At 39.3% G+C, this 15,512-nt stretch overlaps 1 protein-coding gene across 1 annotated transcript in view; it reads right to left on the bottom strand.

The window, feature by feature from the left end:
* The window catches only part of LOC100701907 (pleckstrin homology domain-containing family A member 5), an 84,015-nt gene that overhangs the window by 22,910 nt on the left and 45,593 nt on the right, over positions 1-15,512 (bottom strand). Inside the window, 5 exon segments of the mRNA XM_005450906.4 lie at positions 1,096-1,196; positions 2,804-2,876; positions 4,701-4,805; positions 4,949-5,069; positions 13,436-13,519. Of these exon segments, the coding sequence (XP_005450963.2) occupies positions 1,096-1,196; positions 2,804-2,876; positions 4,701-4,805; positions 4,949-5,069; positions 13,436-13,519 (484 nt within the window).

Here is a 15,512-nt window from a genome sequence, read left to right on the forward strand (position 1 = left end):
TTTAGCAACTAATGGCAATCGGTGCTGACTTGTGAGATATTCTCTGCAGTTAATGATAATAAATCAAACCCTTAAGTCATCCTTAAGTCATGCTAGATTAGGGAAGTAAATCTGCCACAATACTTACCATTCAGTGCATTGTATGGCAGACACATGGTTGGTTGTCTCTTGGTTCCCTCGTGGTGAACAAACCAATATATTGTTAAAACAAACACAGGAAAAGACATAATGCTTCGTGAACAACCTCAATATGCAGTTTGCCAATGTTTAAAAGAAACAAGACTATAATTTTCTAATTGCTTCACAATAATTTTCAGAAATAACACACTTACTGATATGACCTTTGGCCACAACAAGAGACAGGAAAAGTTAAGAATGAAAAATATACAGTCAAAAGGTCATCCCATTTCTGAGTGAATCACTGAACTGAAGAGCTCGTGTCCTGCTCTCATGCTTTTCTCGGTCTTGTTTTTCTTTTTTTTCAGCCTGAATCTAAGCTGGAAAAGGAGTGGGCTGTGTGGTTGGAGAGACCTTGAGCAGACTCCTGGGCGTCTGTGTTTGGCTGTGCTTGGCAGGACAACTTTGTTGTCTCTTTGGGTTTATGAAGAACCCACAGTCAAATCCTTTACACACCACTGTGATCTCATATTATAAGTTCGTTGCCCTGCAACTTGAATCCTGCGAGTCAACTTATAGCATCATAGTACTGTAGTCCTACCTCACTGCTGTCAGTAGTCAGTGTAGAAATATGAGACATAGTTTAGTTGTTAGCATTAGCAACTAAACACCTCACTTTGTCAATGAACCAAAACTTCTGAAGGAACAACCAAGCGTGTTAAATAGGAAATAAAACCTAGAAACTGCCTAACATGTCTAAAAATACACATATATATTGTGAGATCACTATAAGAACCACTGCAGCACCAGTTTTCAAATGTACCTTCCGTGAGACTTGCACATTTATTTTTATGACCTTATCTACAAGTTTTTCCATTTTCTCTAGAAAACTAATTCCCGTCTTTTCTTCTTTAAGTGTAATAAACCTTAAAACATGCAGCCTAACAAAGTCTGACAGGAATGAAAACATGCACTGACCTTGAAGGCATATTTTCTGGTAATGTGATCGTCCACAGACAACATGGATATACGAAAGCTTGGCAGGAGGATACTGCCGAGAATCCCCTCCTCTTTTTCATCTACAGAGGAAAAACAAAACACAGTATATTACTATATTGTCAACTCTTATCTTAAAGCGTTATTTGTAAACAGGACGCAAGTCAAGTGGACTGTGAGAGGAAAAACTGTGCAGTGTTTTGGTCAGATAAATATAGGATACCAAGTCAAAACACTGGAAAAGATGAGCACTGATTCAGTGCCGTATGCAGCTAGGCTGCTCTAATCCTCATTAAGTTAACAGACAGGGGTCCACATTGACAATTGTGCACACTCCACATGGGGGGGGATTAGATTGGGTCCCAAGTTTAAGCAGAGTAGCTTACTCTCCAAATTCCATAAAAGCAAACTGTACTGCTTATCCAAAACAGTGCAGGAAAACAAAACAGTGACTGCTGCAATCCCATATGGGCATTGACTTTGTCTGGTTTATGTGCAAGTTTGCATGTGTGTTACTCAAAACCATTATGTTAGAGTCAAAGTCTCTTAACACATATTGGAGATGATGGAATGAATAAGGCTGATCATGAATAAGGTTCAACATTATGAGTAGAGACCTGCTTCCCTTAACTGATGTTCAAAAGAGGGGCGGATGGATTTTTGACAGCGTCACCTGTCTGCAACCAGCTGGGCTCTTTGCCACTGCCTCTTTCAAAAAACACTAAAGGCAGAGGCTTCAGCAGAGCAGTCTCAACATGGGATATCCTGATGCGCAGAAATAGCGTGCTAACTACAACAGCAGATAACGGATGTGTTCAGATGAAGCAGCAGAGTTCACGACCTCTTTGCCCACTCTCTGCTGATGGATACAGTTTCTCAACATATCCATCTGGATAAAGCCTTTGGGTCCGCCGCTGTCTGCGGCTTTTGTCAGTCAGTGGGTGGAAAGAAGGCGACGGGAATGGCAGACACCAGAAATAACACAGACTGGATGTCATCCTGATCAGCAGAAATGACGACTACATCTGCATAAAGCGGCGGCACTGGGAAGTGCAGCCTTGTACAAAGGTAAGGCTTGTATTTTCTCACAGTTTCAAACAGCAGACCTAGTTTACACTTGGTCTATACTTTAAATATTCTCCAAACAGAGATGTGTCAAAATTAGATGTAAAGATTGGTCCAACATGAGAGAACAGCCATTAAATCACATTTTAATCAATAACAGATTATATAAAATCGATAAATCGGATCAAAATGTCCACACATTTTACAAAAATGCAAACTACACTAACTGAGTGTAACTACTACTAACACTACTTTCAGACTCCCATCATGTAAAAGCATGAATGATGACATGACTTGCATAAAAAGGAATCATTCAATAAACTGGTTTCATCTTGTTTCATCATGACTTGACATTAGTGTGAAATCCTATTTGTTAGTATGCTTTAACGTTTAACTCTGCATCCAAGTCTTGCGTAAGGACCTGGCTTTGCTTGGTGGAAAAAAAAGGTGATGTTGCAAGCTTTTTCACCTGATAAGTCTCCTCAGTTGGTCCTGACATGTTCTTTATCACAGGGACTCAGACATAACAATGATGAGAAAAAGCATCGCTTGTTGTTGAAGGTCACAACAGCACTTGAACTATTAATCGAAAACCGGTGCCGCTAGATGACAGGACTGAACTCACCTCTGTAGTAGAAGAGGCAGAGGTCAGAAAGGACAAACCACCTCTTCTTCCATAGCTTCATCCCTGTGCTGTCCTGAAAAGACACCAGAGCAATAGGGGACATTAACTCCACAAAAGTTTGGGGTTTTGATTTTTTTTATATCTTTGTCTTTTTTATCCTATTCAGCATGTGCTGTAGTCCTATGATATAATCCTTTCCATGTGATCAATTGTTTGCTACATCATCTCTAAGGATTAACAGCCAATCACTTCTTTGTTGTATAACATAATTGTGTATGACTTTCTACATTTCGAGCTGAGACAGGTCACCATTTTGCATTTGTGATCCAAAATGCCTCTCTGAACTTTGGAAATTATGAAATAAGCCCTTGCTTAAATGAAGACGGGTTATGGAAGTCATCCGATCAGCACTGCAAAATTTCTGACTCTCAAATTTAGCTATTTTTGGCCTGAGATGGGAAAATTTAATTTGTGGCATGAAACAAAGACAATACAACACACACACAAACTTCCTCTGCTTAAGTTGTTCTTCAGTATCAGCTCAAAGCCTTTAACACTGCTGCCTGAAAAGGATGAAGGGTGAAGTAAAGGGTATTAACTCTCCGGTTTACTTTAATGGAAAACTTGAGCAGAGTCCTTAATCGTAGCCTCCACCAGGAGACAAAAGCAGGAGGGGGGATCTTAACAACTCTGTCATTATGGTCAAACGGCATGTGGGCTGCAGTTTACTTGAAATGGAAATTCACTTCCACAAACCAGAATGTTTAAAACATTAGTATCAAGAGAGATTCAAAATACCAGATGCTGCACCGTATGTTCATAAAAGAGGTAGATCTGAAATGTAACAAGTTTTAAACATCTTGTGTCCACCACCTTTCCTCAATTAAATCCAGGTCTTAACCCCCCCTTTTTTGAATGTCAGTAGCAGAAGAATAAATAAACTTTATCAAAAGTTCTGTCTAATCTTGCTCTCTGGAGGCTTTCGCTATCACATCAATCACTGCGGCACTTTGTTCTAGTAGCGGACCAACCGAAGGACTGCAGCTTCCCCTCAGCCAAGGACTTCAATGGCTTCCAGTTTTCAATGAGGCAGGGAAATAAAAGTGCAAATCCAGCTTTTATTCAGGCTAGCAGATTTGTGAGTCTTTTGCTTGATCTACGTCACCCTGATTGATGTTTCCAAAGAAAAAAGCAGCTGGCAGCTGCACCAAAGGAGCCCATCGTGTGCTCACAAAACTGCACTGGGCGCCTGCAATCACCGCTAAATGAAACTCCCAGTTAGGAACCACAAGGGTGTCCGGTCTGGCCCCTTTTTGCTCCTCTGTAAGTAACCAGGGAGGTTTGCATTCATACAGTGGCCCTGCTGGATGAGCAAAAACAGAGATGCACAAAGAAATGCTGAGATTGTGCTCATCTTCAGACTACTGCTGCTGCTGCGTAACCACTTGCAGTTAAAAATGGAACAGACCCAACACTGTTTTATATTATCACCTTTGTATAGCCAAGCTTTTCCTTGCCTCCGACTCCAAAGATAATACTATCCAGCAGAAACCAGAGGTGCTGCTGACGTTAGCATCCTCAGACTAATAATGCTAACATGCTATTTAACATATTTTTTCCATGTTTATCAACTTTTTTGATATTTTGCACTTTCACACAAATTATTAACAGGGTGGTGTAAGACAAAAAGTCAGGGTTCAACCAAAATTTTGTTTTTCTTTTTTACAAGTTTCCGCAAAAATCCATCCGCACGTTGAAACATTTCAGTTTGTTTCAACCAAAAATATTGATACACACATATGTCAAAGAAAAGAAAATTATATGATCTATCCTTTAAATTTCTGATTTCTGCATTTTTTGCGGTAAAAATTACCTGAAGTCATGCACTCCTACTCACCTGTTTATACAGCCAGTTTCTCTTGATAACCGGGGCACCGGGATTCCTCCTGATGGAGTTGGATCGTTTCCCAAAGTTGTGAATTTTTTTAGAAGGTCTTGAGGGCTACAAGTTAAATCAAATTAAGCTCAACACACACACGGAAAAGAAACATCTAGACGTTTTAAGCCATTAAAATGTGATCCACTTGTTTTTCCCATTATTTTCTAACACAACAGGCATGAATCATAAGCCCCCCTGTCACTCACCCTTCCTCCGGGGCTACTGGGGTTTGCAGCGTGCTCCGAGCCGCCCGTGTAGTTAGAGGCCTCACTCATGGTGCTTACTGGTCGTTCCTTCTTCTCATTCGCCGGCACTTTGGAAGCAGATCTAAACAAAACACACAACATGCCAAGAGCAGACAAGCAAGTCGTTAATCAGAAATACACACTGTGTTATATCCAACATATTTATCTCCAGTGACCTTCAGAGGAGCGGAAACTGAGCAGGCAGCCCTTATCATATGTTTCCCTGTCTTTCCTCTGAAGTTCAAGCTCTGTTATAATGAGATCTCAACATGGGCTTATGAATCAAACCAATTACTCCCACCCTGTCACTGCTGATACATTTTAAGTTCTCCAAGAGCTTAAAGTGAATGCCCTGCAAAGTCCGCCTGACATATCCAGAAGCAGCAGCTGCAGCAGTGAACAGGGTCAGGATGTTTCTTAAAAGACAAAATCTGTTTTGTTTTTAAAGCAAAAGCATAGCAGGATCAGTAATTGTGCCATATGACAGAACACCACGTGAATAACCAGTACACGACCCATGGAGATGTCCTACATTCACTAAGATAGGAACAATGTTGTGGTCCAGTGGGAACAAGGCATAAAAACCAAAGGTGATCAAAAATACCGCAGCAGTGATATCGCCACAGATCTAGTGATTCTGCTGTATGTAAGGGCAGAAACTGCTGACTCTGCATTGCAAACTCCCCGATCTAACCAAGCCATGTGATCAACAATATAACATTCGGACGGTCCTGATCATGTTTTACCACCAAGTTCCATCTTTCAGTGCAACCGTCTGTTAGAAATGGAACAAGACAACACGAGCATTCATTTAGAAAGAGTTCAAACCATGCGGTCATACCCAAGATGCACAAACACAAAAAGGGGATCACGATGGACGACCATACGTGACACAAACAGGATGTTCATTCCTGTGCAGCAAAGGGACAGGTCTGATGTCACCTGGAAACGATGACAATCACAGACAGACCTGTATTTAGAAGGAAAGCTACGTACAGTAGTTAGTTAGAAAAAGCTGCAGTATGTTATTAATGTCTTCTGATAATTTCAGATATGAAAGTATGTGACTAGATATATGTATACACATACATAAGTGACAAGTGACTAACTCATTTATCTAAAGAAAAGGCGCTTTTACAGATGGGTGAGTAGCTACTGAGATTTACCTTCTTCTCAGTCCAATACATTTGCTTCTGAAAATGAGGTCTAAACATTTTGAGCACTTCCACTGACTCATGAAATCCTTATTAAAGCATAATCAATGGTGAGTCAAATTGTCATCTAATAAAGGTCGGGAAGGGTGGAACGTGTGAAATGACTGCACTGTAAGAGATATAGTGCTTTATTTGATGCTCTATTTGGCATCACGCCACGTCTAGGCTCTCGGCTGCAGATAATTAGTTTGGAAGTGATAATCATTCCGCATGCAATCAAACCGAGAAGATGCGAGTGTGTCAATTTGATAGCTTTAATGTAAGAGCTGGCCTTCGACTATAGGCACATTAAAAACAAATTGAGAAATTACTTTGCATTACAGCCCTGACACAACCTAAAACATCCACACTACAATACATATTCTATTTGGACATTTCAGTGCTTATTGGAAAAGCAAAGAGGACACAACATAAAAATCAAATCTAATATGAAAAATAAAGAACATGTAATCATTACAGATCTTTTTACGTGACTGAACGTAAAAGAAAAAACAAAAAAATATTCCTAATCACACTAGAAACATGTACGGAAGATGTGCAGAATACCAAACCAACACCAGTCATTTGCAGTTTACCAACACGGGGAAAAATAACAAAACAATTCTATAATCAATAGTGTTCTTCTCTGATCAACATCCTAAAAATTAAGGATGCATCACTATGAAACATTTTACTGAAACCAGTATTTAAAAGAAAAAACTCAACAATAAGGTTCGGGAGTAAAAATCCATTTCATACTCTCCACAAGGAGTTATACGCCATAAAGCTCATATGGTGTGACACTTATATAGCCTCTTTCTACTCAAACCTTTGCAGTGAAAGCACTTTCTACTACAAGCTTCATTCATCCATTCATACAGTGATTTATCTGCACCAAAAGCACTTATCAAACATTCACATAGAGTCACACTCCGATAGACGCATCAGGGACAACTTGGGGTTCAGCATCTTCCCCAAGGCTAGTTTGACACATAGACTGGAGGAGCCGAGGAGCAACCCACTGACCTTCCGATCTGCTGGACAACCTGTTCAACCACCTGAGCCGCATCCACCCCAAGAGCCTTTCAGCTCTTCACCAAACTTTGAACATTTAGCCTGTGCAAAATTGATGTGACACAGCAGATAAATATCATCCACCACCATCAGTAAATGCCATCTTACTTGCAGATAGACCGGCATCAGCCTTCAAAGTGTTACACACAGGATGTTCAGCTAATATCAGCTGATATCAATACTCGGTCGATGAATTGAGCATTCCTGCTTTAAAGTCCACAGATCTTCATAAAAGACAGAAAAGCAGAGTACATCCAAAGGTTTGCTTAACAAGTAGCAACTGTGAAAACAGCAGCATATTATTGCTAAACAGAACACAGAGCTGCTTCAGTTTCCATTTCAAATATCTTGATTAACTAATGTGCTAACAAAAACAGTTTTTGTACCTAAAGCTTCGAAGATTCAGATTCAGACAACAACTCTTCATTTTCAAGTGTTTCCAGGGCCGCACCAGTAATTATTTCACAGTTATTTAGAGAAACCAACACATTGCTATATTTTGACATAAAGTTTAACTTTAGCCTATTTCCTATAAAATGATACCATAAAACCCACATGGCTTATGCCACTATTCATACTCTTATCATGTTGTTTTGAATGCCTGTCTGTTTTAAATTACGGTTGTCTGGCTTAGGACGGGGCTTGCCTCCTGACAGCACTGCCCACAGTGAAAATGACTGTAATGTGAAATACCACGGGCAACACTCGCCGCTGTGTTCACCAGAGCTCAATGTCAACAACAAAGTCAATGAACCCAAAAGTGAAGCTGAAAAGGCCATGTGACGTTCTGTTTTCAGCAATGTCGTTTCAAACATTAACACACACAGAGCTGACGGTTACCTACGGGAAGGAAGGTCTGTACAGCGTGCCAGTCTGTCTTAAGATCAATGTCGCGGCAACAGTTTTTCCATTTTAGTTTTTGCCAGTTTCGTTATAGTTTTCAACACTAAACACTCTCAAATGAGACAGAACTGAATATCATAGATCTTAAGGTTGCGGTGAACTCTCAAATATTCCGCAGAGAGTAAAAGTTGAAATTAGGCGAAATGGTTTCAATCAACCTTTTGTCTAATAGAGTCATTATGGTAGACAAACAAAGTAGATGTTGCTGCATCAATTCAACAAACTTACATGTGTTAAAAGCGACAGATACAGGCTGCCCCTTGCATGGATTTTCTGTGTCTGTGTAAATGTGGGGTCTGTGTGTGCAGAAAGAGTGAGCAGGGATTAGACTGTCACTGAAGCCTAGCACTCTAAGCACACTGGGGGGAAAAAAAAACAAAACACTGAACCGAGAGGCTGAGGGCGCATTTTAAAATGACCACACAGCATTTCTAAAGAGACAAGGCGGCTCTAAAACACCTTTGTGTGCTGCTGAACTGCGCCTTTATCTTTTTAATGAACAAAAGATTGGAACACAAGGGAAGCATAATCAGATCTGTAACAGTGTAACTAGGTCCACTGGTGTAGAGCAGAACAGAGCTGGATCATGCACCAAAGATTTACAGATACTAAAAGTTCTAAACTGAGATCAACTAAACCCTTTTTGCTGTGGGTCCATATTCCCATTTCATAGTATCCCACCAGCCCGCATTACACCTGCTGTCTTACAGAACTAATAACATATGAAACCGTGGAGCCTTAACCGGTAATGACATTCATAAAACATGAGCACTCACTCTCTGGGCATTATTTACTTACTGCTCTGGGAACAGTATTTTGTATATTATTATTATTATTATTTGTTCTTTTTAAGAACTTCGGAAGTTTATAGGGCAGTGCAGCGGCCTTTTGTAATTAGCCCTTTTGAAACCCATTTTAATATGCTTGACATTAAAGTATGTATTTGTACCTTTTTTTTATCCATCTTTTTTTATCTATTTTTTAGTTATGCAGCTAGAGTAGAGTCTGTGGTGTTCAAACAGGTGCGTTGTCAGCAGGGAAGCTGCAAAGTGCCACTTATAACATGACTGAAGGGTTTTTCTCCCATTTCTTCATTAATGTTTTCATTTTCTTTTATCAGCTGTAATAAATGCTAATACAGATGGATTGGCAAAAGGCTAATATTGGCCAATTATATTGGTCCACAGACTTAAAAAAAAAAAAACAGTAAGAAGAGTCAGTGGTACAAAAGTTGATTTGTCTGACAGCTCGGCTTTTATAAAGGATATGCAGCTTGACTTTAGCTCAGGAAAAGTTAGTAATGATCTCCCTGGGGTCCGTTCATAAAGTTTAGATGAACAAAACAAATGTTTCAGACAGTTAAATACACTTTATGGGATTTTGTAGTACAAGTATATTGCAGGTCAACAGGAAACATGACTCTTAGCACTCACAGTCTATCGTTAGTGCGCAACAACAACGAATATTAACAGACAAACACATTTAAGTTGTTTTACATTAAAAGAAACGGTGCAGTCATCCATCTGCGCTTGACATCACATTACCTGCTAAATGCTGAGAGAGACACATTTCCACATATAAAACAGAGGGAAAACAAATTTGGGTTTTGAGGACTACTGTAATCAGGTTACATTTGCTCAAGTACTACTCGGTCAGCAAAAGTTTATCTCAGCCTCGTGCAAGTCCAGTTATTAAAAAGAAGAACTTTATTTGACAGTGTCAGCTAAGCAATTTTTATGTCGAGCCTAACACCCAGTCTCTTCCAGTCAGGACTAAAGCTTAATAAATTGACACTTTGTTCAGTAACTGGTATTGACAGATACTTAAAGCTAAGCTATCTGTATTATTACTAGAACTGAAAGAGTCGGATCGATGCATCACTACTTAGAAGCAAGTGACAGTGCATTTGATTTTGCATCATGTCATTATGTATCAAGATAGTGACAAGTAAGCTGAAAATGATTAAAGTAGCAAATTTAGCTAAAGGACAACCTGTAATAAGAAAAAACAACCCAACACTGCTCTGTTTTTAACATTGCCCCTAACACTCTAATGGACACATACATTTTAAATGAACAGCTAGTGCAGTATGCAGTAAACTGCACTGTGAAACAGCTGACACGCTGAACACGTGGTGAGACTGCATTTTGGTCAACATTTTTACATGTGAGTTGTTGTAAACAAATACCTCCTGTTAGCCTGCACATGATCACGCAGAACACTGAAAACAGGAAAACACTTACACAGTATAACAGAATGGTAAAGCTGACAATGACAGATATGGGTCAAGTCACATGGCACATAGAGCACTTTAGTGGTAACTTCGCACATCGCACCACAGCTGTATGTATGACACATGAGTAATACAGCCTCTTAATGAATATTATAGCAGTTGGAGAACACTAATGTGCAAATAATAGCTTTAATTATACCCTGCGTAGCAATGTAGCAGTGACAGTGTCATGTGTTCCTGTCACACATTTATGTAACTGAAGACTACAAACTGAACCTTCAAGTGAAACTCACAATAAGTAAAGAAATAGAGAAATAAAGAAAGGGAAACTGTTCCTGGTTACTCTTCTTGGCTATGTTAATGTAAAGAGCAGCTTCGTTTTGTTAATACTTTTCAGAATGTGAAAGACTACTCGGACTCTTGATAAGTGACAGCTTTCCAGAACAAAGTGGTATAATTACAGTACAGTATTATTAGAATTTCCTATTAAAAGTGTAGCAATTGACCAGCCAGAGACTGGAATTGGTTAATTTCCAGTGTGCACAGCATGAACTGGTGACCAGCCGGTCAGCCTCTCATGTCTGATTGCCAGCTGATCTATTTTACTCACGTGCAGGTCCTGTACACACTCACAGCCACATGCTAACATGTTGTTATTGTGGGAGCTCTTCACTGTGACTGAAGACCCAGAGTTCAGCAAAGTAAACCACAGGGAGACCGGCGCAAAAACAATTCTAACAACAAACCTAATGAGACATTTAAATCACCCTAACCCGGCTCAACGTGAACATTTTAAAGACACTAACAAAGAAAAACAGCTAAAGCTATCCAGCACTCAGGGCCATCCACAAGCCAATAGCCTCAATATGAGCCTCAGTATGAGCCTCAGTATGAGCGGTCAATGGATCAAAGCGATTATGAGGGAAATTACAAGGGACAAGGGAAAAAGAGAGAAAGTTAAAAGGTAACATGTAGGCACAGGCTTAGAGTGGAGCTAAACCCGGACCTCTGCAGTAGCCTTTCGGCATATGGATCAGTTGCTCAACCAGTGCTCTAGAGAAGCACCCCATTATCTGGCAAAGTTACAAAAATACTTGAAAATGATGTAACTAACTGACATTTGTTTTGTTACATAAATCAGCAGTTTATTATTTGTACCTCTTTCCAGCAGCAGAGCTCTTTTTTGAGAGCTGTTTAAGGGAAAGAAGATCCTGTAACTTACTGCAGTTTAAGTGTTCATAATAAAGCTTCACATATCATTGCTATATCTACCCTAATGGGACACAAATAGGGACTCAAAGTAAACATGGCCGCTTGTCTTCTCCAATCCATTAACTCAAATCTAATCTAGGTTTCCTTTACCTGAATTACTCACTTTTTATTCCATCTTAAGGTGGGCTGAGGCAGGCTTTATGTTATACTAGATTGATTATAATGCCAAACTGAGGCAAAGATTTGTGTTTTGAGTGCATTTAAAGTGCAGAGCAGATTAAGCGGAGATTTTCAGCAAGGCCTCTTTATCCCTGTGGCAGCTTAAATCCGTCTTTGCCTTTTATTACTCGTCCACGGTGAAGATTTTGGCCTCGTACTATTTTTACTAAAACACAGCCAACTATTGGACGAAATGCTCTGTAATAAACTTCAAATTGTGAGTAATGTAGGTTTACCACTTTTCTGTGTTGCCTTCACTAACTGGACCTGATGTACGTTCTTTCTTTCTTTTTTTTGCAGATTCTGTAAATGATTAAACTCTAATTGCTATATTAGATATCATCTAGCACTGACATGTTGTGCTTCTTAGCGTGAAAAGCAGCAGAAATGTGTGAGCAACACAGTGGAGAGAGGAATGTGTCAAGAGAGTGCAGTGTCACAGTTCTGGTACAACAAGCTTCTTCACAAACTTTTTTTTCCTGATTATTCAATCTATACTGAAGAAAAGTGCTGCTCAGAAGATTTTAGGGAGACAAATAGGTCACTACAGCATGCTCTGGAAAAAACTTTATTTCTAACCCACATATTGGAAAAAGCTGAAACTGGTACTCATAAAGAACGACTGGGGGATTTCTTCTTTATTGCCGAACCACTTGAGAGTGAAATTATACGTCTTGGAGCAGAACGTGTTTCAATCAGTATTCGGTGCTAAAATAAGTGACACCAGTTGTGATGGCATGATTTTAGTGGAACAATCTAGATCATCAAACAATGAATGGGGTTTAAAATCTAACTGAGAAACTGAGCAGAGCTGAAACATGCTATGCAGCATTAAGCTATGATGACTAGGGTAAACCATGAAAGCGCTGTGGGCTGTGATGTGAACTGTCTTATGTGTGTATATTTAGCAATCTTACAGACTGAAGTAAATCAGAATGGGAAGTAGTTAAGGAGGGCAGTGGAGCAGACAGATATTTGTCCTCACTTTCGACATGCTGCGGACTTAAGCAGTCAATCAGGAAGGTTATGAAGTTAGATGATGGTAATGAAAATACTGGACAGAGTCACAGTGTTGATCTCCTGTGAGTAAAAGCCTGAGATGACTGACATCTGATTCAGTCATGTGGGCAAAAATGTGATGACTGAAAGAAGTGTAGATGATCACATGGACGTCACACAGTTGGCCCTGTACTATATATGAAAAGGACATGAACTTGTGTCCAGGTCAAAACAACAGCAAAAATGTGATTCATCACGTTTTCCACTATTTGATGTATGCCTGAAATAATAATGTTTTTTACTCTGGGGCCTTAGCACCAGCACTAAAATTTAAGTCTTTGAAATATGAAAAGTTACTTATAAATGTTTTTTTCTTGACAGAACTTTCCTTCTTAGTGCTGAGAAATTTCTTTATGAAACCACATAACTGAGGATGCATTGAATAGAGGCTTTGAATTCAAAGGGCAGAACTGCAAATAGACGATGGCACGGCAACAACTTATGCAATGTTGCCTACACATGAGGAGTTTCAACAGCATACTGTAGTGCTAAAAATGCTGCACAGTGGCATTCTGAGAGAAAGAAAAGAAAAAAAACAAAAAACAAGAGACTTACTGTTCGTTGATGACAAAGATGCAGTTGTCTTGCGAGGGTAAGCCTGACACAGGATGCTTGCAGGTCACCTTCCGTTCATTGTGGCTAACGAGGAGGAGGACAGGGAAGAAAAAAAATAAGACTGAGCATTGTTTTGGTCAAAAAATAAGTCTGTCAGCAATAGATCTCTCCATTTATATGTACTTTTAAAAATATCTAATAGACATGCTGCTTAACAGCTTAAACTCAGAAGAATTTCAGAAAAATTAAAATTTTTGCTTTTAATTTGAAACTTTTACTAGCAAAACGTAAGAGAATCAAACATTTGATATTGTGCATGGTAAAGAAAACTGCATACACAGTACGGAAGTAGTAGCAAGCCACACCAATTAAGAAACTGACCACACTTGATATGACAAGAGTTTAAGCCAGAAAATTTGTAGGTGTTGGGACTGATAACACATTGCCATGGAAACAACAAAACTACTGTATTAAAGGGAAAATGTAAAAGTCGATAACAATTCTGTATAAAACTAAGCATGTATCAAACTTTAGAGCCTTATGTAGAATTTTCTTGTCAACTTATACCTCCTTAAATTATCTACTGTCTTTAATTGTTGGGTTCAACCTTTCAAACAAGTCTTATTACACCCCCGCCAAAAGAAAAGGCATTCGCATTACTGCTGGTAATTCTCAGCACACTAATAATAGACCTTTTCTCAAACCCCACATCATGAAACATCAGTCCCATCTTGACACAAAATCACTGACAATGTGCTGACCAACAGCCAACCCAATCAATTGAGTTGTAAATAGCAGTAGTCCACTGGTTGCTAGCATGAGAGCTAACATTGCATGGAAAGCTTGCGAGCTAACAGCAAAGCGACAGCAGCTTGGAGGCATTTCAATCCAACTAGTTTCGAGGATTAAAGACTTCTTCTTTAATGAGAAGAATGTAGAGCTGGCATTTGTGAGCACTGCTTCTGAGCCTGCTCAGTAGACTGTGAACTTCATACATATTATAATTCCATAAAAATCAACTAGAAGAAATAGTGGAAACTGACCTAACTTGATATACATTGTTCAAATTATTCAGTTCACCAGAATACGCACTCTAGGTACTATGGCTGCTCAATAGGGGCAAAAATTCTTATGGCATGTCTACTTGGGATGGGCTTGGGAGAGAAGAGGCGTTTAAATAAAAAGTATGGCAGTAGTTCCCTTAAACAAAAACAAACAAAAATGTATATATTTAAGTTAAAATGTCAGTTTTTCCTCTTATAACTTAGAAAATAGAGGATATTTGGTACATCCAAAATCATTTGAAAGCCCATTTGAAGAAATGATGAAAATGATCATTAAAAAAGGGTCCCAGCAGGCTGTTGTGCTAACGTACACTCAAAATCTAATAACAGAGGAACAAATGATGCCACTATCCTGTTGGCCAATTAGAGTGGCCAGCAGTCACTTCCACCCTGACATAATTAGAACGCCAGGACAGCGACCTCACAGTCCTTGAAGAACAGCAGCGTACTAGTAAAGTAGACAGCGGTCAGTGTGAATGGCCTCGGGGTGAGGAAGCCCACTAAACTCACTGATTGGCTTTAGTGTCATTCATGTTAATCATTTGTTGCTTTAGCAGTGTCGGTGGAATACTGCCAAGACTGTAAATTTAACATCAACATACAATTTAGCTTCCTATCACATAACCTGCAATTTAGAAATAGAAACTGATAGTTATTTAGTGACTGATACAGTGATGGGGCGCAACTGAGTATTTTATACATATATTAATCAACATAATAACAAAAATGGAGACTTAACAAAACATATGTCGGTATGGGTAAAGAGAAGACTTGCAATGTCAACAAAGGCATCAAAGCTACTCCTGCCTTTATGTTCTGGATAGTTATTCTATACTTTAACTCAGTCAGGCTGTACTATAAACACAAGAGACTCAAGCTACAGCCCAAAAATAACACAGCGTTTAAACACTGAAGAAACGACCAAATACCAAGTATAAAATAGGGGGTTTAGTTTCATTTTAGCCTGAAGAGCAACAGTATCCACAGCCCTGGTCTATAATTACTGGAGGCTC

Source organism: Oreochromis niloticus, linkage group LG7 (genome assembly GCF_001858045.2).
Source record: "Oreochromis niloticus isolate F11D_XX linkage group LG7, O_niloticus_UMD_NMBU, whole genome shotgun sequence".
In the NCBI taxonomy this organism is placed as follows: domain Eukaryota; kingdom Metazoa; phylum Chordata; class Actinopteri; order Cichliformes; family Cichlidae; genus Oreochromis; species Oreochromis niloticus.